The 27,633-nt window shown below is 38.8% G+C and overlaps 1 protein-coding gene and 1 pseudogene across 7 annotated transcripts in view; one reads left to right on the top strand and one right to left on the bottom strand.

Moving 5' to 3' along the window:
* Positions 1-27,633, top strand: part of OSBPL9 (oxysterol binding protein like 9) — a 186,685-nt gene that overhangs the window by 75,321 nt on the left and 83,731 nt on the right. For all 7 annotated transcript variants that reach the window (XM_035018578.1, XM_035018577.1, XM_035018576.1 and 4 more), the window contains one exon: positions 26,065-26,141. In XM_035018578.1, coding sequence (XP_034874469.1) covers positions 26,065-26,141 — 77 coding nt within the window. The remainder of the gene's footprint in view (positions 1-26,064; positions 26,142-27,633) is intronic.
* Positions 19,892-20,211, bottom strand: LOC118019419 (annotated as a pseudogene).

Genomic DNA, 27,633 nt, shown 5'->3' with positions numbered 1-27,633 from the left:
ACAAGTGATAGTTTCTTAAACTCTAACAGTGAAGTTTACATATGAAAATACTCTATTACGTTAAAATCCATTGGTCTGTCTGGCACTTTAAATGGATCTTTTACCCTAGGTAATGATTTTGTAACATCATGCATTTGTCATATGTAGATCTTACAAATATTGACACATATCATTATTTGACATAAAGAATCACATTTGTTGATATTGCCCTAAACTCACCAGGAAAGTCTGTAAGTATTGAAAATCTGTCAAGGTCGTGGTGGCTGGCAAATACAGGTTTTTAAAAATTCTACTATTTGCTTGAAAGCCTGGATTTTATAATTGGCAACACATACTGTCAGTTTTCCCTGAAATGACAGGCTCATTTCCATCCTTTTCAGGTAAGTGTCTGCCAAGTACCCCAGTTTGAATAATACAGTTTGTCAGTTGTCCTTTTTAAAAATGCTGTTTCAGGGGCACCTGGGTGGCTCAGTCATTAAGCGTCTGCCTTCAGCTCGGTCGTGATCCCAGGGTCCTGGGATCGAGCCCCGCATCGGGCTCCCTGCTCTGCGGGAGGCCTGCTTCTCCCTCTCCCACTCCCCCTGCTTGTGTTCCCCCTCTCACTGTGTCTCTGTCAAATAAATAAATAAAATCTTAAAAAAAAATAAAAACAAAAATGCTGTTTCATGAGAAAAGTGCCACTTCGTTCATAACTCAGTTACACAAGTACTTTTCCTTGAGATAATTATTATACTTTGGTAAGCAGAAGTGCTTGTGCATAGTTCCTGTTTGTCACATAGACTATTATAAAGCATATACGTAATGGTTGAGATTTAATAGTGTTTACTTGCTTTTTCAAGGGTATTCTTAAGTGAAGCAGGAATTTTTTTCTTACAAATACATGGTGGTGAAGAATATAACAACTACCAGTTCTGTTTGGAGCCATGGCCCCCATTTGTGCTACGGTGCCAGCAGTTTTATCACCATTGCTCTTGCACCATCAGGACAAACATCAACACAGCCACAAACACAGATAACCTCTTAGTATTATCATGAAAGTAGCTTAGCCCTAAGAACACCTTGACCTCACTGGACCCATGGTGGTGTTACATATTTTATTTCATCTTGTTTTCACAGTAAATCTTTGAGGTAGTTGGTGATACTAACCCCTTTTGAAATTTGTGGATACAACTCAGAGGCGTTAAATACCGTCCTCCTCAGGTCGACACAAAAGTAGTAAAAGTGGGACTCGAACCCAAGTTTTCTGACTAGTGTTTTTGGCTTTTGTTCTTTCTACTCTATATACTATCACCAAAATGTGGAAAGGTTTATATCTTGTTATCTCTTAAGAAGGATTTTGTCTAGCAAAAGGGACGTGGAATGAGGCTTATTTGACAGAGGTAGCATTGCTTGAAGCCCAGAGCTTCCATTTGTATTTGCTACTTTCTGGGTACTCTGTCATTGCAAAATACTAAACTTTCTGTTTCTATATTCTGGAAAATAAGGATAATAATAGTACTTATCTCGTGGTGCCTGGGTGGCTCAGTCGTTAAGTGTCTGCCTTCATCTCAGGTCATGATCCCAGGGTCCTGGGATTGAGCCCCGCATCGGGCTCCCTGCTCGGCGGGAAGTCTGCTTCCCCCTCTCCCACTCCCCCTGCTTGTGTTCCCTCTCTCGCTGTGTCTCTCTCTGTTAAATAAATAATGAATAAAATCTTTTTAAAAAAATAAAAATAATACTTATCTCACGTGAGGATTTAATTACTTAATACATGTTATTTGTTTAGACATGAGTCAGACTATGCTGATACAAATTAAGTGCTCAATAGAGTTAGCTTTGATTATTTACACAGAGATAAGACTCAAGCATTTCACCTTGGGGGGGGGAACAACTTGAGGAAAATCAGGGAAGTGTGACTCTTGTGAGCATTAATTACGATGTAACTGATTATAGTAGTTCCTGGAGGAGTATATTGGGAAGTGAGTAGGAAAAAGACAGATTTGGACCCTGATTATTACTATAATAATAGCTATAGTTACTGGGCGCCTGGGTGGCTCAGTTGGTTAAGCGACTGCCTTCGGCTCAGGTCATGATCCTGGAGTCCCAGGATCGAGGCCCACATCAGGCTCCCTACTCAGCAGGGAGTCTGCTTCTCCTCTGATATCCTCCTCCCTCTTATGCCCTCTGTCTCTCATTCTCTCTCTCGCAAATAAATAAAATCTTAAAAAAAAAAAAAAAAGATTAAAAAAAAAATAGCTGTAGTTACTATCATTCAAAGTTGTGCCCCCAATGCCTGAAACAATAGCTGGTACATGGCATATATTTATATACTACCTGAATACTTGAATATTTGAAGACATTTAAGGAAAGAGAGAGCAGGTCCTCCTATCATGAACCATATACGTAGAGTAGGTGATATTTCAGTGTAACCCAGAAGAATGAATATGATTCTAGTAAGCAGATATTAGAAGTTGTCAGATGGGTAAAGATAACATCTCACGGGGGCGCCTGGGTGGCTCAGTCGGTTAAGCGTCTGCCTTTGGTTTGGGTCATGATCCCAGGGTCCTGGGATCGAGTCCTGCATCGGGCTCCCTGCTCAGCGGGAGGCCTGCTTCTCCCTCTGCCTCTGCCTGCAGCTCCGCCTGCTTGTGCTCGCTCGCTCTCTGTCAAATAAATGAATAAAACCTGTAAAGAACACAAAAAAGATAAGATCTCACTCAACAGTGCGCTACCCAACCTAGTGCTTGTACTTTCCAGGATAAATTAATTCAGTTCACAGTGTTTTCTCCTTGTTTATATCTCCAATGCAGTGCCTGATGCATAGCGGGGCTCAGAAGATATTGTATCAGTGTCTCAGCACTTAATCTTGTAAACATGTTTTTTTAATATTTATTTATTTTTTGATGTAGTGTTCCATGATTCATTGTTTGCATATAACACCCAGTGCTCCATTCAGTACGTGCCCTTTTTAATAGCCATCACCAGGCTAACCCATCCCCCCAACCCCTCCCCTCTCGAGCCCTCAGTTTGTTTCTCAGAGTCCATAGTCTGTCATGGTTCGTCTCCCCCTCCGATTCTGCCCCCTTCATTTTTCCCTTCCTCCTATCTTTTTTTTTTTTTAAACATACAGTATATTATTTGTTTCAGAGGTACAGGTCTATGATTCATCAGTTTTACACAATTCACAGCACTCACCATAGCACATACCCTCGCCAATGTCCATCACCCAGCCACCCCATCCCTCCCACCCCCACCACTCCAGCAACCCTCAGTTTGTTTCCCGAGATTAAGAATTCCTCCTATCAGTGAGATCATGTGATATATGTCTTTCTCTGATTGACTTATTTTGCTTAGCATAATACCCTCGTCATTGCAAATGGCAAGATTTCGTTTGTTTGGTTTTTTTTAATGGCTGCATAATATTCCATTGTATGTTTATACCACATCTTCTTTATGCATTCATCTGTTGATGGACATCTTGGCTCTTTTCATAGTTTGGCTATTGTGGACATTGATGTTATAAACATTGGGGTGCACGTGCCCCTTCAGATCACTACATTTGTATCTTTGGGGTAAATACCCAGTAGTGCAATTGCTGGGTCATAAGATAGCTCTATTTTCAACTTTTTGAGGAACCTCCATACTGTTTTCCAGAGTGGCTGCACCAGCTTGCATTCCCACCAACAGTGTAGGAGGGTTCCCCTTTCTCCGCATCCTCACCAACATCTGTCATTTCCTGACTTGTTAATTTTAGCCATTCTGACTGCTGTGAGGTGGTATCTCATTGAAGTTTTGATTTGGATTTCTCAGATGCCGAGCGATGTTGAGCACTTTTTCATGTGTTTGTTGGCCATTTGGATGTCTCCTTTGCAGAAATGTCTGTTCATGTCTTCTGCCCATTTCTTGACTGGATTATTTGTTCTTTGGATGTTAAGTTTGATAAGTTCTTTATAGATTTTGGATACTAGCCCTTTATCTGATATGTCATTTGCAAATATCTTCTCCCATTCCGTAGGTTGTCTTTTGGGTTTGTTGACTGTTTCTTTTGCTGTGCAAAAGCTTTTTATCTTGATGAAGTCCCAGTAGTTCATTTTTGCCCTTGCTTCCCTTGCCTTTGGTGAAGTTACTAGGAAGAAGTTGTTGCGGCTGAGGTCGAAGAGGTTGCTGCCTCTGTTCTCCTTTAGGATTTTGATGGACTCCTGTCTCACATTGAGGTCTTTCATCCATTTTGAGTCTATTTTTGTATGTGGTATAAGGAAATGGTCCAGTTTCATTCTTCTGCATGTGGCTGTCCCAATTTTCCCAACAACATTTGTTGAAGAGACTGTCTTTTTTCCATTGGACATTCTTTCCTGCTTTGTCAAAGATTAGTTGACCATAGAGTTGAGGGTCCATTTCTGGGCTCTCTATTCTGTTTCATTGATCTATGTGTCTGTTTTTGTGCCAGTACCATACTGTCTTGATGATTACAGCTTTGTAATAGAGCTTGAAGTTAGGAATTGTGATGCCACCAGCTTTGGTTTTCTTTTTCAACATTCCTCGGGCTATTTGGGGTCTTTTCTGGTTCCATACAAATTTTAGGATTATTTGTTCCATTTCTTTGACAAAAGTGGATGGTATTTTGATAGGGATTGCATTAAATGCGTAGATTGCTCTAGGTCGCATTGACATCTTCACAATATTTGTTCTTCCAATCCATGAGCATGGAACGTTTTTTCATTGTGTCTTCCTCAATTTCTTTCATGAGTATTTTATAGTTTTCTGAGTACAGATTCTTTGCCTTTTTGGTTAGATTGATTCCTAGGTATGTTGTGGTTTTGGGTGCAGTTGTAAATGGGATCGACTCCATAATTTCTCTTTCTTTTGTCTTGTTGTTGATGTATAGAAATGCCACTGGTTTCTGTGCATTGATTTTATATCCTGCCACTTTACTGAATTCCTGTATGAGTTCTAGCAGTTTTGGAGTAGAGTCTTCGGGGTTTTCCACATAAAGTATCATATCATCTGCAAAGAGTGAGAGTTTGACTTCTTCTTTGATGATTCAGATGCCTTTTATTTCTTAAGTTCTCTTTGTTAAGTTGTTCTAGCTGTCTGATTGCTGTGGCTAGGACTTCTAGTACTATGTTGAATAGCAGTGGTGATAGTGGACATCCCTGCCGTGTTCCTGACCTTAGGGGGAAAGCTCTCAGTTTTTCCCCATTGAGAATGATACTCGCTTTGGGCTTTTCATAGATGGCTTTTATGATATTGAGGTATGTACCCTCTGTCCCTACACTCTGAAGAGTTTTCATCAAGAAAGGATGCTGCACTTTGTCACATGTTTTTTCTGCATCTCTTGAGAGGATCATATAGTTCTTGTTCTTTCTTTTATTAATGTATTGTATCACATTGATCGATTTGCGGATGTTGAACCAGCCTTGCAGCCCAGGAATAAATCCCACTTGGTCGTGGTGAATAATCCTTTTAATGTACTGTTGGATCCTGTTGGCTAGCACTTTGATGAGAATTTTTGCATCCATGTTCATCAGGGATATTGGTCTGTAATTCTCCTTTTTGATGGGGTCTTTATCTGATGTTGGGATCAAGGTAATACTGGCCTCATAAAATGAGTTTGGAAGTTTTCCTTCCATTTCTATTTTTTTGGAACAGTTTCAGAAGAATAGGTATTAATTCTTCTTTAAATGTTTGGTAGAATTCCCCTGGGATGCCATCTGACCCTGGGCTCTTGTTTGTTGGGAGATTTTTGATGACTGCTTCAATTTCCTTAGTGGTTATGGGTCTGTTCAGGTTTTGTATTTCTTCCTGGTTCAGTTTTGGTAGTTATACATCTCTAGGAATGCATCCATTTCTTTCAGATTATTTAATTGCTGGCATATAGTTGCTCATAATATGTTCTTATAATTGTTTGTATTTCTTTGGTGTTGGTTGGTTTGGTCTTTTTTCATTCATGATTTTATTTATTTGGGTCATTTCTCTTTTTGATAAGTCTGGCCAGGGGTTTATCAATCTTATTAATTCTTTCAAGGAACCAGCTCCTAGTTTCATTGATCTGTTCTGCTGTTCTTTTGGTTTCTATTTCATTGATTTCTGCTCTGATCTTTATTATTTCTCTCTTCTCCTGCTGGGTTTAGGCTTTATTTGCTGTTCTTTCTCCAGCTCCTTTAGGTGTAGGGTTAGGTTGTATATTTGAGACCTTTCTTGTTTCCTGAGAAAGGCTTGTATTGCTATATACTTTCCTCTTAGGACTGCCTTTGCTGCATCCCAAAGATTTTGAATAGTTGTGTTTTCATTTTCATTTGTTTCCATGAATTTTTAAAATTCTTCTCTAATTTCCTGGTTGACTCATTCATTCTTTAGTAGGATGCTCTTTAGCCTCCATGTATTTGAGTTCTTCCTGACTTTCCACTTGTGATTGAGTTCTAGTTTCAAAGCATTGTGGTCCGAAAATATGCAGGGAATGATCCCAATCTTTTGATACTGGTTGAGACCTGATTTGTGGTCTAGGATGTGATCTATTCTGGAGAATGTTCCATGGGCACTAGAGAAGAATGTGTATTCTGTTGCTTTGGAATGGAATGTTTTGAATATATCTGTGAAGTCCATTTGGTCCAGTGTGTCATTTAAAATCTTTATTTCCTTGTTGATCTTTTGTTTAGATGATCTGTCCATTTCAGTGAGGGGGATGTTAAAGTCCCCTACTATTATTGTATTGTTGTTGATGTGTTTCTTTGCTTTTGTTATTAATTGGCTTATATAAGTGGCTACTCCCATGTTAGGGGCATAGATATTTACAATTGTTAGATCTTCTTGTTGGACAGACCCTTTAAGTATGATACAGTGTCCTTCCTCATCTCTTACTACAGTCTTTGGTTTAAAATCTAATTTGTCTGATATAAGGATTGCCACCTCAGCTTTCTTTTGATGTCCATTAGCATGGTAAATGGTTTTCCACCACCCACTTTCAGTATGGAGGTGTCTTTGCGTCTAACATGAGTGTCTTGCAGACAGCATATCGATGGGTCTTGTTTTTTATCCAATCTGATACCCTGTGTCTTTTGATTGGGGAATTTAGCCCATTTACATTCAGGGTAACTATTGAAAGATATGAATTTAGTGCCATTGTATTACCTGTAAGGTGACTGTTACTGTATATCGTCTCTGTTCCTTTCTGGTCTATGTTACTTTTAGGCTTTCTCTTTGCTTAGAGGACCCCTTTCAATATTTCTTGTTGGCCTGGTTTGGTGTTCACAAATTCCTTTAGTTTTTGTTTGTCCTGGAAGCTTTTTATCTCTCCTTCAATTTTCAATGACAGCCTAGCTGGATATAGTATTCTTGGCTGCATATTTTTCTCGTTTAGTGCTCTGAATATATCATGCCAGTCCTTTTTGGCTTGGCAGGTCTCTGTGGATAGGTCTGTTGCCAATCTAATATTTCTACCATTGTAGGTTACAGACCTCTTGTCCTGAGCTGAGCTCAGGATTTTCTCTTTGTCTCTGAGACTTGTAAGTTTTACTATTAGATGTTGGGGGTGTTGACCTATTTTTATTGATTTTGAGGGGGGTTCTCTGTGCCTCCTGGATTTTGATGCCTGTTTCCTTCCCCAAATTAGGGAAGTTCTCTGGTATAATTTGCTCCAATATACATTCTGCCCCCCCCTTCTTCTTCTTCTGGGATCCCAATTATTCTAATATTGTTTCATCTTATGGTATCACTTATCTCTCGAATTCTGTCCTGTGATCCAGTAGTTGTTTATCTTTTTCTCAGCTTCTTTATTCTCCATCATTTGGTCTTCTATATCACTAATTCTCTCTTCTGCTTCATTTATCCTAGCAGTTAGAGCCTCCATTTTTGATTGCACCTCATTAATAGCCTCTTTGATTTCGACTTGGTTAGATTTTAGTTCTTTTATTTCTCCAGAAAGGGTTTCTCTAGTGTCTTCCAGGCTTTTTTTTTCAAGCCCAGCTAATATCTTTATAATCGTCATTCTGAACTCTAGTTCCGACATCTTACTAATGTTCGTATTGATCAGGTTCCTGGTAGTCGGTACTGCCTCTTGTTCTTTTTTTTGAGGTCAGTGTTTCCGTCTTGTCATTTTGTCCAGAGGAAAATAGATGAATGAGAGAACAAAATGCTAACAGGGTAACAACGACCCCAGAAAAATATACACTAAACAAATCAGAAGAGACCCAAAACTGGGGGAAAAGAAAGGGAGAGAAAGAAAAAAAAAGAAAAAGAAAAAAAGGATATTATCAAATATGATGAGGCTGGTGAGTAGATCAGTGCCACACAGATTTTGGGCATATTTTGGTCTGTTAGAAGAAACTGCCTCCCAAAATTTTAAAGAAAGAAAAACTTCTATATGTGCAAAAATAAGGGTGAATACAGTGAAGGGATGGAATATGACTGTAAAGATGAAAATTATAAAAGATTTTATAAAAGGAATTGATAAGAAGTTGTCTGAAAAAAGAAAAGAGAAATTAAAAAAAAAAGGGAGAGAATGTGATCAGGCAGGAGACTAGAACAAAGCCATACACTAGAGATTTAGGGTATATTTTGGTCTGTTAGAAGAAACTGTATCCCAAAATTTTAAAGAGAGAACAACTTATATATTTATACCAAAAATAAGGTTAACTACTATGAAGGATAGAATATGACTCTAAAAATGAAAAGTAAAAAAGATTTTAGAAAAAGGGATTGATAAGATATTGGTTGAAAAAGGGAAAAAGAAAAATTCAAAAAAAAATAGAAAAAGAAAAAAAAAGGAAATTAAAAAAATTAACTTTGAAAGACTAAAGAATCATGGGGAAAAAAGCCATGAATTCTGTGTGCTGTATTCCCCTAGTGCCGGAATTTTGCCGTTCTCATTGATCAGTAAACTTGGTCTTGGCTGGCTGTTCTTGCTGATCTTCTGGGGGAGGGGCCTGTTGCAGTGGTTCTCAAATGTCTTTGCGGGAGGCGGAACTGCTCCACCCTTGCCGGGAGCCAGGCTAAGTAATCTGCTCAGGTTTGCTCTCGGTAGCTTTTGTTCCCTGCAGACTTTCTGTACAGCTTTGGAGGACAAGAGTGAAAATGGCAGCCTCCCAGTCTCCACCCCGGAGGACCCAAGAACTGAGGACCCCACTCCTCAGTGTGCCGCCAGAGAAAAGCAGTCAATCCCTCCTGTCTCCCTGGTTTCTGGCTGCACTCCGTACTCACCTGGCCTGTGACTGAGCGTTTCTATCTCTGGCACACAACCCCGTTTGGAGTCTCCAAACCCAGCAGATTCCTGTGGTGTGCTCCCGTGCCACTCCTCCTGGGGGAGGAAGGGCAGTCTCCCAGGATCTGCTGCTTGTTGGGTCCCTGCTGGAAGAGCAGTGGCCCGACTGTGCCATGGATCATGGTTTATGGCAACCCGGAGCTAAGAGCCCACTTCTCGGTTCCGTCTTTGCAGCCAGCTTCCCCACTCTGATACCTGGGAGCTCTGCTACACTCAGGCACCCCTGGTCTTTCTGTGACCCCGAGGGTCCTGAGACCACACTGTCCCAGTGAGGCCCCCCCCCCCCCCCCCCCCCCCCCACTTAGCCACTGGAGCAATGTCCCTCAGTGGAGCTGACTTCTAAAGTTCCGATTTTGTGCTCCGCTGCTCTGTCACTTGCTGGTAGCCAGCTGAGGGAGGCTCCCTCCCCCCACAGTCTTTCTTCCTGTATATCGCCCCGGATTCACTTCTCCACATGTCCTACCTCCCAGAAAGTGGTTGCTTTTCTGTTCAGAGAGTTGCTGCTATTCTATTCTTTGATCTCCTGTTGAGTTCGTAGGTGTTCCGAATGGTTTGATAACTATCTAGCTGAATTCCTGACACCAGACTAAGTTTAGGTCTCTTACTCCTCTGCCATCTTGCTCCTCCTCTTGTAAACATGTTTTTATGTAATGTTTTTATTTCACAATAACTTGCAGAGAAGATGAGACCTTAGAAGAAGTCTAATTTTTCTTTTTACTTCGGTTACAAAACATACAAATCACCCCTTCCTTTTGCAAATAGGCAGTAATGTATTCACAGTTGTCATACGCCTTAATGGAGAAGAAAATGTGAGGGTAAGAGGACAGATTCCTAAGCAGTGCATCAGGAATGGCAAAGTATAGGAGTTTTGGAAACTTGTCTTAAAATCTACTTCAAAAAAAAAAAATCTACTTCTAATATCTATAATGTAGGAAATGTGAATAGATATGTAATAAAGAGCGAAGATTATAGAATCCTGAAAATGTAAGTATTTTATTTATTGAATTAATATTGTTTTTCTTTTTGTGCACCTTATATTGTTTCTGTATAAGCTAGGCATTATTAGGAATTAGAGGAGTTACCAGTGATCCCTTCCCTATTCATTTACTCTGGCTAATCATTTATTAGATTATTAATAGAATTTTTCTCTTGAGGCTATTTGTTATAATAATATATTGATATTTTAGTATATGTCAGACACTGATAAATATTGTACAGATTAATAATTTTATTTAAATGTTACAACAGCCTTATAAGGTCTGGCTACTATTATCATTCCATAGGTAATATCATCATACTTAGATTACATATGAGAAAAGTAAACCTTAGAGAGTTTAAGTAACTTGCTCAAGGTCTGGCTGAATAAGGGCAAAAATAGGTATCAGAGCCAACCTTCTTAGCTTTTACAGTACACTGCCTAAAACACGCTGGAAAGCAGTAGCTTTGTGGGACATTGGGTGGCTTAAGGCAGTGTTTTCCAAACTGTGGAGATCAGCATTTTTTAAAAAGTGAGGTATAACACAGAGGGAATATCAATGTGTATGGCATGTGGTTAGAGCAGACATTGTTTTGTGAAACTAATGTTTGTTTTATATGCATATGTACACATATATGTGTATATGTATTTGTGAACTGGGTCATGGGTATAAAATTTTTTTTTAAGATTTACTTAATTTTTTAGAGAGAGAGTAAGAGTGGGGAGGGGCAGAGGGAGAGGGAGAGAGAGAATCTCAAGCTGACTCCCCGCTGAGCACATGGCATGATGCTGGGCTCAATCTCACGACCCTGAGATCATGACCTGAGCCACAATCAAGTCAGATACTTAACCAGCTGATCCACCCAGGTGCCCCAAAATGTATTTCTTATTGTGGGTCATAGCCACACAAAATTTGTAACCTACTAGCTCAGTGAATGGAAAGAGTTTGAAAAATGTAATGAAGAGGAGGCATAGATGCTAGAGAAGAAATTTTAGAGATAAACTGAATGTTTAAATAATATTATAAAAAGAGGAAGAGTTGGGGCGCCTTGGCTGGCTCAGTCAGAGGAGCATTTGACTCTTGATCTCGGGGTCATGGTTTCAAGTCCCATGCTGGGTGTAGAGATTACTAAAACATAAACTTTAAAAAGAGGAAGAGTAACCTATCTTTACATATTTGGGGAAAATAATGCACTATTTACAAGTTGTTTTAAGTAATTTATTAAATTTAGGGCCCTTTTAGCAGGGATTCACTCAGAAATAGTGTAGCTTTAATTTCACTTTTAGAGAAGAACTGCCTTTGCAGATGATTTGTGAATTGTGTGGATCATTACTATAACTTTATGTTTCATACAAATAAATAATTTATTGTTGAATAATAACCAGACATCTTACTGGTTCTTTGTATACACAAAGATATTTTTCCTATTAGATCCAGTAGGGTAGAGATTTGTTTACTGACTCATGGGAGAATGGGAGAAGGTGAGCCAGGTTAGTCAGAATAATAGAATATTGAATTTTCAGCTAGAATGGATGATTTAGTCTAAGCTTCCAATTTTATTTTTAATTATCATAAACACATAACATTAAATTTATCTTAATCATTTTAAGTGTACAGTTTAGTAGTGTTCAGTATATTCATTGTTGTGTAACAAATCTCTGTAACTTTTTTGTCTTTTGACACTGAGACTCTATACCTGCTAAATACTAACTACCCCCCTTCTCCCTAACTCTTGGTAACCACATTTTTACTTCCTGTTTCTATTATTTTGACTACTTTGGATATTTCACATGAGTAAAATCATACAGTATTTGTCCCTTTGTGACTGGCTTAATTTGCTTAGCATAATGTCCTCGAGGTTCATCCATGTGGTAGCTTGTGATAAGACTTCCTCCTTTTTAAAAGCTGCATAATATTCCATTGCATGTGCATTCTACATTTTCTATATTCAGTCATCTGTCAATGACAGGCGGGTTGCATCCACCTTTTTGCTCTTGTGAATAATGTGTTGTGGATGTGCAAGTATCTCTTTGAGATTCTACTTTGAGTTCTTTTGGATAAATACTCAGAAGTGGAATTACTAGATCATGTGGTAATTCTATTTTTAATTTTCTGAGGAACCTTCATACTGTTTTCCATAATGGCTCTGCCATTTTATATTCCCACCAACAGGGCACAAGGATTCCAACTTCTTTGCATCCTCATCAGTTCTTAATTATTTGTTCTTTTGATAATGGCCATCCTGATAGGTGTGAGGTGAGATCTCATTGTAGTTTTGGCCTGAATTTCCTTAATGATTAGTGATGCTAAGTATCCTTTCATGTGCTGATTGGACAGTACTTATATGTCTTATTTGGAGAAATGTCTAGTCAAGTCCCTGGTCCATTTTTTAATTGAGTTTTTATGTTGAGTTATAGATGTTCTTATATATTCTGGATGTTAGCCTCTTATCAGATATATGATTTGCAATTATTTTCTCTAATTCTGTAGGTTGCTTTTTTTCTTTCAATTGTTTCCTTTGCACAGAAATTTTTAAGTTTGTTGTAGTTCAATTTGTCTATTTTTTTTTTTTTCATTTTGTTGCCTGTGTTTTTGGTGTCATATCCAAGAATTCCTTGCCAAATCCAGTGTTCTGAAGCTTTCGCTTTCTGTTTTCTTCTAGTTTAATAGTTTTAGGTCTTACATTTAATCTTGTGTGTTAATTTTTACATATGGTGTAAGGTAAGAGTCCAGATTTATTCTTTAGAATGTGGGTATCCAGTTATCCCAGCACCATTTGTTGAAGAGACTGACTTTTCTCCATTGTGTAGTCTTGGCACTCTTGTCAAAAATCATTTGGCCACACATGCCAGGGTTTATTTTTGGGCTCTCTGTTCTTTTCCATTGGTCTATATGCTCATCTTTATGCCAGTAAGCCTCCAATTTGAAGATGCTAAAATGAGTATTCACATGGTATATGTGACTTGCTAAGGTCAACACTAGAAAAAAGTAGCAAAGCAATGGCTATATTTTCTTTTTAGAAAGATTTTATTGATTTATTTGAGAGAGCGAGGGAGAGAGCAGGAGAGTGGGGAGGGGTAGAGGAACAAGGAGAAGCTGACTTCCCGCTGAGCAGGTAGTCCCACACAGGTCTTGATCCCAGGACCCTGGGATCATGACCTGAGCTGAAGGCAGACACTTAACCGACTGAACCACCCAGGCACCCCTGGGCTATATTTTCTGAATTTTAGTTCTATATTCTCATACAGTAATTTGCCACATGGTTACCTTTGCTTATTCTGTCCTCTTTACCTTTGAATGCCTCCCTTGTCAGTGCCTCCCCTGCCACATATCCCTTCTCCCTCTTCTTCTCCAAACCTTCCTCTCCTTCCTTTCTCCACTCCCTCCACCACACACGCACACTCACACCTTTGCCTCTAATTGTTACTTTTAAAAACTCGACTTTAATCTCCTTGCTTCAGAAGGCTTCCCTGAATTCATCTCCATAAACATACACCCCTTGGGATAGGTTCTTGAACTCTGCTTACACTGATTTACTCAGTCGTTCTGATGAGTAGCAGTTGTCAGTTTGCAAATGTTTCTCCCTGTCACTTGAGTGTATGTTCTGTATAGATGGACTGGGTCTATATCCCCAGTTTCTAAACAGTACTTGGTACACAATAGCTACTCAATAAATGTTGGATGGATAGGAGGATGGATGGATAGATCTAACACTGTGGTAAACACTATGGTTAATATTATCAGAAAACCTAAAACCTTAGAGATGAAACTTAAACACATGAAAAGTGTAAATAACAGTGTGGGGGGACTATAAGATTAAATTTTACAGATTGCCAGTAAATACTTGATCGAAGAATAATTGGATGATGCATTCACATTTATAAGTCCTCTAGGAGTTTGAAGGTGAAAGAGAGTACTGCTGTTGGACTAGTTTCGTAAGGCTTCCTGGAGGAGAACTAGGACTTCTTCTGAGGCATGTGGGATTTAGATAAATGGGAAGAAGGGTAGAGTCAATGTTAAGGTTAAAGGAGGGACAAAGTATTTCATGAACAGGAAGATAATTTAGAGTATTTAGAGGTCATTGAGAAGATATTTTGGTTCCTGTAAAGCATGAAATGGAAGATGTAGAGGGATTTTATTGCTAAACAGGAAGGTTATATGAATTCCATAGGATATGGTAGAATGTTGAGGTTTTTTATAGAAATAGCATTTCAATATAAGCTCAGTCTGAGGTGTGCAGGCTGCATTGGAGGTAGCAGAGTATAGCTCATGTAACTGTATTTGTGATGATATTTTGTTTACAGACATAAGACTACATGAGTTCTTGAACCAGCATGTAGTCAGTAGGAAGTGAAAGAAGGGATATAGAGAGGGAATATATCAAGGAAGAATCTGATGAACCTTATATCTGATTTCATTTTTTTTTTTTAAGATTTTATTTATTTATTTGACAGAGACACAGCGAGAGAGGGAACACAAGCAGGGGGAGTGGGAGAGGGAGAAGCAGGCCTCCTGCGGAGCAGGGAGCCCGATGTGGGGCTCGATCCCAGGACCCTGAGATCATGACCCGAGCTGAAGGCAGACGCTTAACGACTGAGCCACCCAGGCGCCCCTATCTGATTTCATTTTTGAGGGGTGGCAGAATTTTTTTTTTTTTAAGATTTTATTTATTTATTTGACAGAGAAAGACACAGCGAGAGAGGGAACACAAACGGGGAGTGGGAGAGGGAGAAGCAGACTCCCCGCCGAGCAGGGAGCCCGATGCGGGACTCGATCCAGGGACTCCAGGATCATGACCTGAGCCGAAGGCAGTCGCTTAACCAACTGAGCCACCCAGGCGCCCAAGGGGGGTGGCAGATTTAAAGATGATTGCCATTAGGTGGCCTGATGCAGTGAACATGGCACCTGTTGTCATTTCAGCCCTTACTGTTACAACCATTTCCTAACTGGTGTGGCCACATCCAGTTTTTCCCCATTTTTCATTCTCCACAGCACTACCAGATTGATGTTCCCGATATGCAGATTAGACCATGTCATTCTCATGCTTGAACATTTTAAGGGCTTTCCGTTGTCTTAAAGATAAAGTCCATTTGGGGCGCCTGCGTGGCTCAGATGGTTAAGCGTCTGCCTTCAGCTCAGGTCATGATCCCAGGGTTCTGGGATCGAGCCTGGGATCGAGCCCCGCATCGGGCTCCCTGCTTAGCGGGGAGTCTGCTTCTCCCCCTCCCTCTGCTTCTCCCCCTGCTCATGCTCGCTCGCTCTCTCGCTCTCTCTCCTTCGCTCTGTATCTCTGTGTCTCGAATGAATAAATAAAAAAATCTTAAAAAAAAAAAAGATAAGGTCCATTTACGCTCCTTGGGCTGGGATCCTAATCTTTTGCCATTTCCTCCTCCCCAAATCAGTCCAATATTCTAGACACATTCAAACCAGTTTCCCAAATACACCTTTTTTCATGTCTCAGTGTCATTGTTAGTGTTCTTTTCTCTTTCAAGATGTCCTTATCCTTCTCTACTTGACAAACTAATTCTACTCTTTTTTAAAAAAAAAGATTTTATTTATTTGACAGAGAGAGACACAGCGAGAGAGGGAACACAAGCAGGGGGAGTGGGAGAGGAAGAAGCAGGCTTCCTGCCGAGTAGGGAGCCTGACGCGGGGCTCGATCCCAGGACCCTGGGATCATGACCTGAGCCGAAGGCAGATGCTTAACGACTGAGCCACCCAGGCGCCCCTAATTCTACTCTTTATGATCTAACTCCTCAAGGAGCACTTCCCTGATTTTTTATTCACTTCCTTTGGTGGTGGTATAAGCCATGTATTTATACAGCTAAATACAAATCTCTCATTTTGAGCTCCTTGAAATCAGGGCCAGGTCATAATAAATGCTCAGCAGTAATAATAGTTGAATGCTTAAAAAAAAAAAAAAAAAAGTTGAATGCTTATCGAGCACTTACCTTATGTACATTTACCTAAGTGTGTATTTGTATTAACTCAATCTCTGCAATAACCCTATGTGGTAGATACTGTTACTGTCATTTTACAAATGAGAACACTGAGGCTTAGAAAAGATTAAGTAACTTGTTTCAAATTATATGGTTAATAACTAGCAAAGCTCAGGGTTGGACTTAGGGTCCATGTTCTTGCTCCATATGTCACAGTGGCTTACTATGACATTCTCTAAATGGTGTTTTTTGATGAACCAAAATTCTTAACTTTGATGTAGTTAAATTTATCTGTCATTTTCTTTCTTTTTTTTTAAATTTTATTTATTTATTTGACAGAGAGAGACACAGCGAGAGAGGGTACACAAGCAGGGGGTGGGAGAGGGAGAAGCAGGCTTCCCGTGGAGCAGGGAGCCTGATGCGGGGCTCGATCCCAGGACCCTGGGATCATGACCTGAGCCGAAGGCAGACGCTTAACGACTGAGCCACCCAGGTGCCCCTCTGTCATTTTCTTTATAATTAGGAGTTCTGTATCCTGTTTAAGAAGCTTTTTTCTATTCCCAAATTACGATGGTATTCTCCTGTTTTCCCTTCTGGAAAATTTGTTGTTCTTTCACAGTTAAGAATAAAGGAATCACCTGGAATTAATTTTTGTGTGTAGTACAAGGTAGGGTCAGGTTTTTATTTTTTTCCCCATATTGTCCTGGCACCACATATTGAAAGATTGTTACTTACTGCTCTTTGGTGCCACTTTTATCACAAATCAAGTGTCTGTGTACATGAGTGGGCCTGTTTCTGGGCTCTATTCTGTTTCCTTGGTGTGTTTGTTTATCCTTGCTCCAAAACCACATTTTCTTAATTACTATAGCTTTATAATATGACTTTATATTTGAGAGAGTAAACCCTCTAAGAATGTTTCTATCTTTTCCAGAAAGCCTTTGCTATTCTTTATCTTTTGTACCATTTTGTATTTGTATTTTAGAATCAGCTTGACAAATTCCAAAAATGCCTTTTGGAATTTTAATTTGTGTTGCATTTAATCTATAGGTTAATTTTAATATGTTGCAGTATTGAATTTTCCAATCCTTGAAATGATATTTCCATTTACTTATGTCTTTTTTGATTTATCATAATTTTTAATATAATTTTTTAAAATTTGAAACAATCTTATACTTAGAGAAAAGTTGCAAGTACAGTACAACCCCCCAAATTGAGAATAAGTTGCTAAATGAATGTCCCATCATCCCTGAATGCTTTATATTTCCTGCAAATAAGGAAATTTTCCTTATTTACAACCACTAAAATCAGGAAATTAACATTGATGCACTAGTATCTTCTAATCCTTAGACTCTGTTCAGATTTCTCCACTCTGTTCAGATTTCTCCAGTTGTCCCAGTAATGTCCTTTATAGCAACAGGATCTGGTTCAGCGTCACATTTTACATTTAGTTTTCATGTCTCTTTCAGTCTAGAATGGTTCCACAGTCTTTCCTTGACTTTTATGACCTTGGCACTTCTTTTTTTAAAGATTTTATTTTTAAGTAGTCTCTACATCCAACATGGGGCTTGACCCCACAGCTCTGAGACCAAGAGTCACATGTTCACCTACTGAGCCAGCCAGGTACTCCTGATCTTGACAATTTTAGAAGTTATAGGCTAATTATTTTGTAGAATGTTCCCCAGTTTTTTTTTTTCTGATGTTTTTTCATGATTTGATTGACATTGTATCTTTGGCCCAAAGATCACAGAAATGATTCTGTGTTCTTATTGCAGGGTTTGTCCCACTACTGATGATATTTACTTTGATCATCTCATTAAGGTGATATTGCCAGGCTTTGTTGTTACATTTCATCTTTTTCCCTTCTTATTTAATATTTTGTGGGGAAGTATTTAGAAGCTATGCCAATATCCCATTCCTCATCGAACTTTCAGTTTATGTATATCAGTAGTAATATGGTTTCCTGTTATACTGAACAGACTATAATTCTTTACTATCATCATTTATTTTAATGCCCAGATTGCCCTCAGTTTGGCCAGTAGAATTCCCTTTAAACTGATTTCTGTGTTCTTTTGACGTGTCCCTATAATTCTGTTGAGTATTTCCTTATTTTATGGCACAAAGAAGTATTTCCTTCCTTACTTTCTGGCACAAAAAAAAAGATGTTCCAGGCTTATTTTCTCCCTTCTCCGTCCTATTCCATAATCAATCCTTTTTCCAAGAAGCCCTGGTATCTTTTAATGGAGAATGGTATTTAGAAATCAACACCTAGTGTTAGGTGTATTCGTGCTGTTAGGTGTCATGGCACCCAGGCCCTCTCATAGCTAAGAAACATACATGTTAGTGGGCGCCTGGGTGGCTCAGTTGGTTAAGTGACTGCCTTCGGCTCAGGTCATGATCCTGGAGTCCCGGGATCGAGTCCCACATCGGGCTCCCTGCTCGGCAGGGAGCCTGCTTCTCCCTCTGGCCCTCCCCCCTCTCGTGCTCTCTGTCTCTCTCATTCTCTCTGTCTCAAATAAATAAATAAAATCTTTAAAAAAAAAAAAAGAAAAAAAAAAAGAAACATACATGTTAGATACATGTGTGTGTACACACATGTGCATCCATGTCCATATTTATTTACTTATATATTGAAAACTGTGAGTTCATATCAATACCTTATCCCCAGAAATCACTCTGGTTTTCTCGCCTACCATATTTGTAGCACTATTTTCCAACCCCCTAAAGTGAGAAACCTTTACCCTTGTTATGTTTACTTATTTGGCCAATCCTTCTGTATGTAATTAGTTTCCCATCATTACCCACTTCCTTGTGTGAATGTCATCCTTACTCCACTCAGCCTTGGAAACCTGTGCCGGGTTGATTCTGTCCCCTGCAACATGGACTCCCTCTTCTCCTTTCTTGGATTCTGACTCCTCATGCTGCTCTTCTCCACTTTGTAGATTCCCTCTTCATCATGTTTTGGGCTTTGGTGCCTCATGCCACATTGTGTGTTGGTATGATGTTCAGTAGTCCCGCCTCATGTGGAGTTTTGCTTTCTGTGGTTTCAGTTACCCACGGTTAACTGAGTTATGGAAGCAGATGATCCTTCTGACGTATTGCCTAATGCTACTTCACAATGCCTATATTAATTCACTTCATCTCATCACGTAGATATTTTATCATCTCCCATCATCACAAAAAGGGTGAGTATAGTACATTAAGATATTTTTAGGGCACAGATGTATGTGAGGAACAGACCACATTCACATAACTTTTATTGTATATTATAATTGTTCTATTTTATTATTGTTAGTCTCTTGCTGTGATCTCTTACTAATTTATAAATAAACTTTATCATAGGTATGTATGGGAAAAAACACAGTGTATATAGGGTTTGGTACTATCCATGGTTTCAGACATCCTGGGTGTCTTGGAACATATCCCTTGTCGATAAGGGGGGACTATTGTTGGCCCTCCACATCTTGCTCAGGCTCTGATTCCTGAGCTGGATCTTTCACTCATTTGGTATAGTACTTTTAACTAAACCACAGAGCTCATTTTCCCTCTAATGTTCCTTTTCTGTTTCAGGATTCAATTCAAGATCCCACATTGCATTTAGTTATGGCAGTTCCTTATTCTTTATTTTTTTGGCAACTTCTAAGACTTTATTAACATGAGTTTTTAAAAACAAGCATCCATACCGGTGTGGGGGTGAGGGTGGGAGAGGAGGGGATGGGGGGAAGAAAGGAAGAGGGGAGGGGAGGGTAAGGCAGGGCATGACCAGGGGAAGGAATTCTGCTCTATTGGTAATAAAGCTCCAGGTTCATCCCATCATGGATTTCATAGCCCCCAGAGACACATGGTCCTTAAAAATCGTGTACCACTTCTTCAGGACGATCTTGTTCCAATGGGTGCCAGTTTGGGCTGCGATCAGCTTCTTAAGGTCCCCGATGTTATCATCAGTGTTGCACTTAATGCGGACCTTCTTCCCTAGACGGTTGTTGCAAACAACCTCGATCATCCTGTCTGGAGCTCGAAACGCCTGGAACCAGCCGATGCCACAACCTCCTCGCTCGAGGACGGAGCCGGGGTCCTCCTTATTCTTTTCTTGTCTTTCATGACCTTGACTTTTTTTATTAATTTTTGTTTTTTTAAAGGTTTTATTTATTTGACAGAGAGAGAGTGCACAGGCAGAGGGAATGGGAGAGGGAGAAGTAAGGCTCCCTGCTGAGCAGGGAGCTGGACACAGGGCTCAATCCGAGGACCCTGGGATCATGACCTGAGCTGAAGGCAGCCACTTAACCGACTGAGCCACCCAGGCACATTTATAACCTTGACATTTTTGATGAGTATTATTTTGTAGCATGTCTCTCAATTTGGGCATATTTGATGTTTTCTCATGATTAGATTGAGATTATATATTTTTGGAAGAATACCACAGAAGTGATGCTGTTTCCTCCTCTGTGGGTTGTATTGGGAGGTATATATTATATCAGTAAATTTATTACTGGTGATGTTAACCTTAATCACTGGACTAAGGTGATGTCTGCCAGATTTCTCCATCATAAAATTACTATTTTTCCCTTTGTAATTTATAAGTATCTTGGGGAAGATACTTTGAGACTTTGCTAATACCCTGTTTCTTCTCAAACTTTTGCTCACTGATCTTAGATATCAATATGCCATCAGTGGATCTTGTTTGTGATAATTACTGTTGTGGTTTTTGTCTAATGATTTTTAAATCTCTCTCATTCCTTCTGTACTAACGAGTTGTAATTCTTCTGAAGAAAGAGCCTGTGCCTTCTTCCCCATTTATTTACTTATTTAATTACTTATATCATTATTAGATTCTTGGATATTTATTTTATTCAGTGGGTTATAGCCCAGTACTATCATTCTGTGGCTCAAATTCTTTAGGCGTTGGCCACTGGAACTCCTTCAGATTGACTCCTGTTTCCTTTTGACATGCCCCCCATTCTTTTCAAGCACTTCCTCAATCTACCTACCTACCTACCTACCTACAGTACGTAGGTAGTTTATTAATTTCATTAGTTATTTCAGGGAACCAACTTTAAATTTTATTGATCTTATATTTGCTCTCTATTTGATTATTTTATGTTCTTTATCATTTTCTTTCTACTCATTTTGAATTTAATTTCCTGTTGTTTTCAGCCTTTTAGCTTCTCTATACATGGATTTTAGGCTATAAATTTCCCTTTATGTACTGTTTTAAACTGCCTCCAGCAAGTTTCAATATGTCTTATTTTCATTTATGCAGTTCTAAGCATTTTCTAATTTCTTTCTTTTTTTTTTTTTTTTTCAAGATTTTACTTATTTGAGAGAGAGAGAGAGATGCACTAATGGGGGTAGAGGGTGGGGAGAGGGAGCCTGCTTCTCCCTCTGAGCAGGGAGCCCTGTGCAGGCCTCAATTCCATGACCTCAGGATCATGACCTGAGCTGAAGCCAAATGCTTAACTGACTGAGCCACCCAGGCGCCCCTAAACATTTTCTAATTTCTAGTGGGATATTTTTCTTTGACCAGTGGATTATCTAGTTGTGTTTTTTTCCCCAAACATCTGAATATTTTCTAATTTATACTTTTGTAACTGATTTCTAGCTTATATTTTCACTATAAATATGTTTGTATGATTTCAATCCTTTGAAATTTGTTGAGACTTGTTTTAGGATTCATTATATGGTCAATTTTGAGAAATGTTCTATGTGTGTTTGAAAAGAATGTCTGTTTCATATTTGTTCTGTGTAGTGTTCTATGTATATCCATTGGATCAAGTTTATATCAGGGATTGTTCATATCTTCTAGATTCTTTTTTTTTTTTTTAAAGATTTTATTTATTTATTTGACAGAGAGAGAGACAGTGAGACAGGGAACAGGAGAGTGCGAGAGGGAGAAGCAGGCTTCCTGCGGAGCAGGGAGCCCATTGCGGGGCTCGATCCCGGGACCCTGGGATCATGACCTGAGCCGAAGGCAGACGCTTAATGACTGAGCCACCCAGGCACCCCTTTATCTTCTAGATTTTTACTAATTTTTTGTCTGCTTCGTCTAATTGATTAATGAAGGAGATGTATTAAAATCTGCCATTATGGGGCGCCAGGGTCCTGGGATCGAGCCCCGCATCAGGCTCCCTGCTCCGCGGGAAGCCTGCTTCTCTCTCTCCCACTCCCCCTGCTTGTGTTCTCTCTCTGGCTGTCTTTCTCTCTGTCAAATAAATAAAACCTTTAAAAAAAAAATCTGCCATTATGATTGTGATATTTTGTCTATTTTTCCTTATAGTCTATATGTTTTTGCCATATAGAACATTTTTTGAATCCATGTTATTAGTTACATAGAAATTTACATTCTGTCTTTTGGATGACTTGAACCTCTTGTATTTGCAAAGTGAGCCTCTGATTTCCTGGTAAAGTCTATTTTATGCAATTTTAATAATAGCAACTTTTTTGGAATTTAGTGTTTCTATGATCAATTTTTTTTTTTTTTTGGTCTTTCTCTATACTCCTACTTTTAATATTTCTGTATCCTTATGTTTAGTAAGTGTCTCTTGTAAGCATCGTAAAATCTTGTTTAAAAAAACTTTTTTTTTTTAAGATTTTATTTGTATATTTGAGAGAGAAAGAGTATGCACACATGCTAAATGGTGGGGGTGGGAGCAGAGGGAGAAGAACAAGCAGACTGCACTGAGCGTGCAACTGGTTGTGGGGCTAGATCCTGGAACCATGAGATCATGACCTGAGCCAAAACCAAGAGTCTGATGCTTAACCAACTGAGCCACCCAGGCGTCCCTAAACCCTTTTTTTTTTTTTTTTAAGATTTATTTATTTGAGGGGAGAGGGAGCAGAGGGAGAGAAATCCCAAGCAGGCTCCATGCCCACGGCAGCAGAACCCAGTGTGGGACTCAGTCTCTCCACCCCAAGATCATGACCTGAGCCAAAATCAAGAGTCGGATGCTTAACTAACTGAGCCACCCAGGTGTCCCTCCCTTTTTGTTTTAATTGGAACATTTACATACTTCATTTACACTTAATTTAATTATTGGTATTTTAGGGTTAAAAATTTATCATCTTACCATATATTTTTTGTCTTGCATACTCTTTTTTTTTAAGATTTTATTTATTTGACAGAGAGATACACAGCAAGAGGCGAACACAAGCAGGGGGAGTGGGAGAGGGAGAAGCAGGCTTCCCACCAAGCAGGGAGCCCGATGTGGGGCTCAATTCCAGGACCCTGGGATCAGGACCTGAGCCAAAGGCAGACGCTTAACGACTGAGCCACCCAGGCACCCCTTCATACTCTGTTTCTTCTATTTTTCTTTCTTGTCAGGTTTTGGATTATTTTTCATTATTGAATTTTTAAATTTATTATTTTGGAAGTTAAACACTTAACCTTCTAGCGATTACTCTAAAAATTATAACAAATCCTTCAGTTGCCAAAATCTAATGTTAACTGGTAGTTTTATCTTCTTCCCAAACATTGCAGAACCTGAGAATTCTTTAACTCCATTTCCTCTTTCCCAATCTATTTGCAATTGTTTTGTATTTAATTTTGTATGTATTTATTTACAACCTCACAAGATAGTATTTTATGTAGTTAGTATTCATTTAGTTTTGCCCACATACTTATCATTTAAAAAATTTGTTTTAAGTTTTTATTTAAATTTCAGTTGACATACAGTATAATATTGGTTTCAGGTATACAATTTAGTGATTCAGCACTTCTATACAATACCCGGTGCTCATCACAAGTGCCCTCCTTAATCCCCATCACCTATTTCTCCTGTCCCCCAACTCACCTCCCCTCTGGCAACCATCAATTTGTTCTCTTACTTAATAAGAGTCTGTTTCTTGGTTTGCCTCTCTCTTTTTTTCCCTATGCTTGTTTGTTTTGTTTCTTAAATTCCACATATGAGTGAAATCATATGGTACTTGTATTTAACTGACTTATTTCGCTTAGCATAATACACTCTAGCTCCATCCATGTCCTTGGAAATGGCAAGATTTCATTCCTTTTTATGGCCGAGTAATATTCCAGTGTGTGTGTGTGTGTGTGTGTGTGTGTACACACATGTACGTGTACACCCTCCCCACCCCCCCACAGACCACATCTTCTTTATCTTTTCATCAGTCGATGGACACTGGGCTTTTCCCATAGTTTGGCTGTTGTCGATAAATAAACATTGAGGTGCATGTATCCCTTTGAATCAGTATTTTTGTATCCTTTGGGCAAATACCTAGTAGTGCAATTGCTGGGTCCTAGGGTGGTTCTGTTTTTAACTTTTTGAGGAACCTCCATACTATTTTCCGGAGTAGCTGTACCAATTTGCAGTCCCACCAACAGTGGAGGAGGCTTCTCCTTTCTCCACATTCTTGCCAACACCTGTTGTTTCTTGTGTTGTTAATTTTAGCCATTCTGACAGGTGTGAGGTGATAGCTCATTGTGATTGGTATTTCCCTGATGATGAGTGATGTTGCATCTTTTCATGCGTCTGTTGGCCATCTGTATGTCTTCTTTGGAAAAATGTCTGTTCATGTCTTCTCACTTTTTAATTGGATTATTTGTTTTTTGGGTGTTGGGTTGTATAAATTCTTTATATATTTATATATTTTGGATAGTAACCCTTTATCAGATATGTCATTTGCAAATATCTTCTCCCATTCCATAGGTTGCCTTATGTTGTGTTCATTGTTTACTTCACTGTGCTGAAGCTTTTATTTTGATGAAGTCCCAGTAGTTTATTTTTCCTTTTGTTTCCCTTGCTTCAGGAGACATATTTAGTTAGAAAGAGGTTATTGCCAGTGTTCTACTCTAGGATTTTGATGGTTTCCTGTCTCATATTTAGGTCTTTAATCCATTTTTATTTTATTTTTGTGTATGGTGTAAGAAAGTGGTCCAGTTTCATTCTTTTCTATGTTCCTGTCCAGTTTACCCAACACCATTTATTGAAGAGACTTTTTCCCATTGAATATTCTTTACTTCTTTGTCAAAGATTAATTGACCATATAGTTGTGGGTTCATTTCTGGATTTTCTATTCTATTCCATTGATCTGTGTGTCTGTTTTTCTGCCAGTACCATACTGTTTTGATCACCACAGCTTTGGAATATAACTAGAAGTCTGGAATTGTGATGCCAGCTTTGCTTTGCTTTGCTTTTGTGGTTACATACAAATTTTAGGATTGTTTGTTCTAACTCTGTGAAAAATGTTTGTGGTATTTTGATAGGGATTGCATTAAATGTATAAATTGCCTTGGGTGGAATAGACATTTTAACAATATTTGTTCTTCCAATCCATGAGCATATATGGAATGTCTTTCTTTGTGTCCTTTTCAATTTCTTTCATCCGTGTTTTATAGTTTTCAGAGTCCTCGTCTTTCACCTCTTTGGTTAGGTTTATTCCTAGGTTTCTTATGGTTTTGTGGGCTTATTGTTTTTGTTGCTCTATTCTTTCCTGCTTCTACCATCTTCCATCAGACATTATCCATGTATGCATGGAGAATACTTTGTCAAATTTTCTTTAATGAGTGTCCTCTCCTGGAATTTACAATTCCTCCAGGAGAAAAGTGTCCTTAAATATGAGGCTTATCTTCTAAATGTTTGTCTTCTCCTAGATTTTGGCCTGTTAATTCTTTACTACCTTGTTGTTTTCTATTGTCTTCAACCGGTTATTTTTAAATAATTATTCCAGCTTTTCTAGTTGTTCTCAGTGAGAAAGTAGCTTGCTATTATTGAGCATAATTATTCCCTTTGTTGTAAATTGCTGCAAGTAGATTGCATGTTTAGAAAAGATAGGAAGGTGAACCTGTTAAGAAAATGGCACAACTAAAAACCTTTCTTATTAGTATTGAGGTTTAAAATTTTTGTTTTCAAACATGAAGCTATATTGTAGAAATTAACATTTTAATTTTTATACTCTTTTATTCCAGCTCGTGATGCTGATGAGCGAGAGAAGTGGATCCATGCCTTAGAAGAAACAATTCTTCGACATACTCTTCAGCTTCAAGTAAGAGTCTTTATGTGGCTTCTGGATAGTTCATTAGTTTTTTTGTTTGTTTTCTGTTTTTTAAAATAACTGTGATCTGATGTAATGAAAACTTCTTAGTTCTGAGTTGCTTATTCTTGCCTTCATAATGTTATATAGTAAAGTTATAAAGCATTTTCTTGTGCTTTCTATAGGGTAAAATACTGATTTTTATCTTAAAATAAGACAGTGCAAGGCGATATTGAATGTGAAATGCTATGTTAAAATGTGCCAGATCATTTTTAAATTTAGTATCTGTAGTTGGTTATTGATATAACCAAATTATGCACTAATGCATGATAATAAGTGCTGAGAGGTTGACCTACTTTTCTTGTTATAGGATTTGGCAGTTACCATATGTGTTAACCAGGACTCTTTGGGATGCAAGTAATAGGGAAAAAAAACAAACTGGTTTAAGAAAAAAGTAAATCTGGCTGAGATGTGGTTTGAAGTAGGCACTTCACCAATGTCATGAGGACCCAGATCCACCATTTCTATTTCTATGCCTCTTTTCTTCTGGGTGGCTTTGTTTTTAGATAGGTTCTCTTTGTGGTAGTAAGATGGTTGCAGCAATTTCAGCCTCCCATTGTTGAGATGTATAACCTACTATTAGGAGAACATTCTAGGAGCTCCAAGTCTACAGGAAGCTATTGTTCTTTCTGGACCGTGGTAGGACTAATAGGATTACCGCTGATTACCTTAGCTCCAGTCATTTTCTTAATACTGACCAATCACAATTTCACAGTCACATGTTCCACTGCTGTAGCTGTCTTCACCAGAAACACTTTGCTGATAGGGTAGAAGATGGTCCCCACCAAGTAAAGTCAGAAAAGGCAAAAAGAAGGTGCTGGGTGACAAAAACCATGAATGTCTACTCTCTCATACTGAGGATAGTTTTCCATGTTTATTCTTCAGTGAAAGCTTATATTATGGCATTGGAGGATTTTTTTTAATTATTTTGATTGATAGGATTGAGTTGTACAAAAGTGACATTTTATGCCATGATGACATTTTCTCTACTTATTTTTGTCCTATACCAGGAACTGGCTTGATTAGATAAGGTGGTAAGGTGGTGTAGGGTATCCCAGCTCCTACAAGATTGTGAACTCCCCATCACTTGAGAGTGTTCAAACAGAGGCTTAAAAAACATTATTCAAGGATGTGGTTATTAAGAGACTATAAGAAATTAATATGGAGTTGAACTAGGAGATCTGTAAGTTACTCTTTGAGCTATGTTTTTAAAAGCAACTTCGTAATTTCTAAAGGTTTCTTTTTAATTTTAGTCCATTTAATAAATGAATGTGGCGTCATTTCAGCAAATTTGTGATTCAGTATGGTAAGTGTTTTAAGAATCATATTAGCTTGGGGGCGCCTGGTTGGCTCAGTGTCTGCCTTTGGCTCAGATCATGATGCCAGGGTCCTGGAATTAGCCTGCTTCTTCTCCCTCTCCCTCTGCCTGCCTCTCCCCTTGCTT

Source organism: Mirounga leonina, unplaced genomic scaffold (assembly GCF_011800145.1).
Source record: "Mirounga leonina isolate KUSES-001 unplaced genomic scaffold, KU_Mleo_1.0 Mir_173, whole genome shotgun sequence".
In the NCBI taxonomy this organism is placed as follows: Eukaryota; Metazoa; Chordata; class Mammalia; order Carnivora; family Phocidae; genus Mirounga; species Mirounga leonina.
Note: the sequence above shows the minus strand (reverse complement) of the source record. Positions and strands in the feature narration are given on the sequence as shown.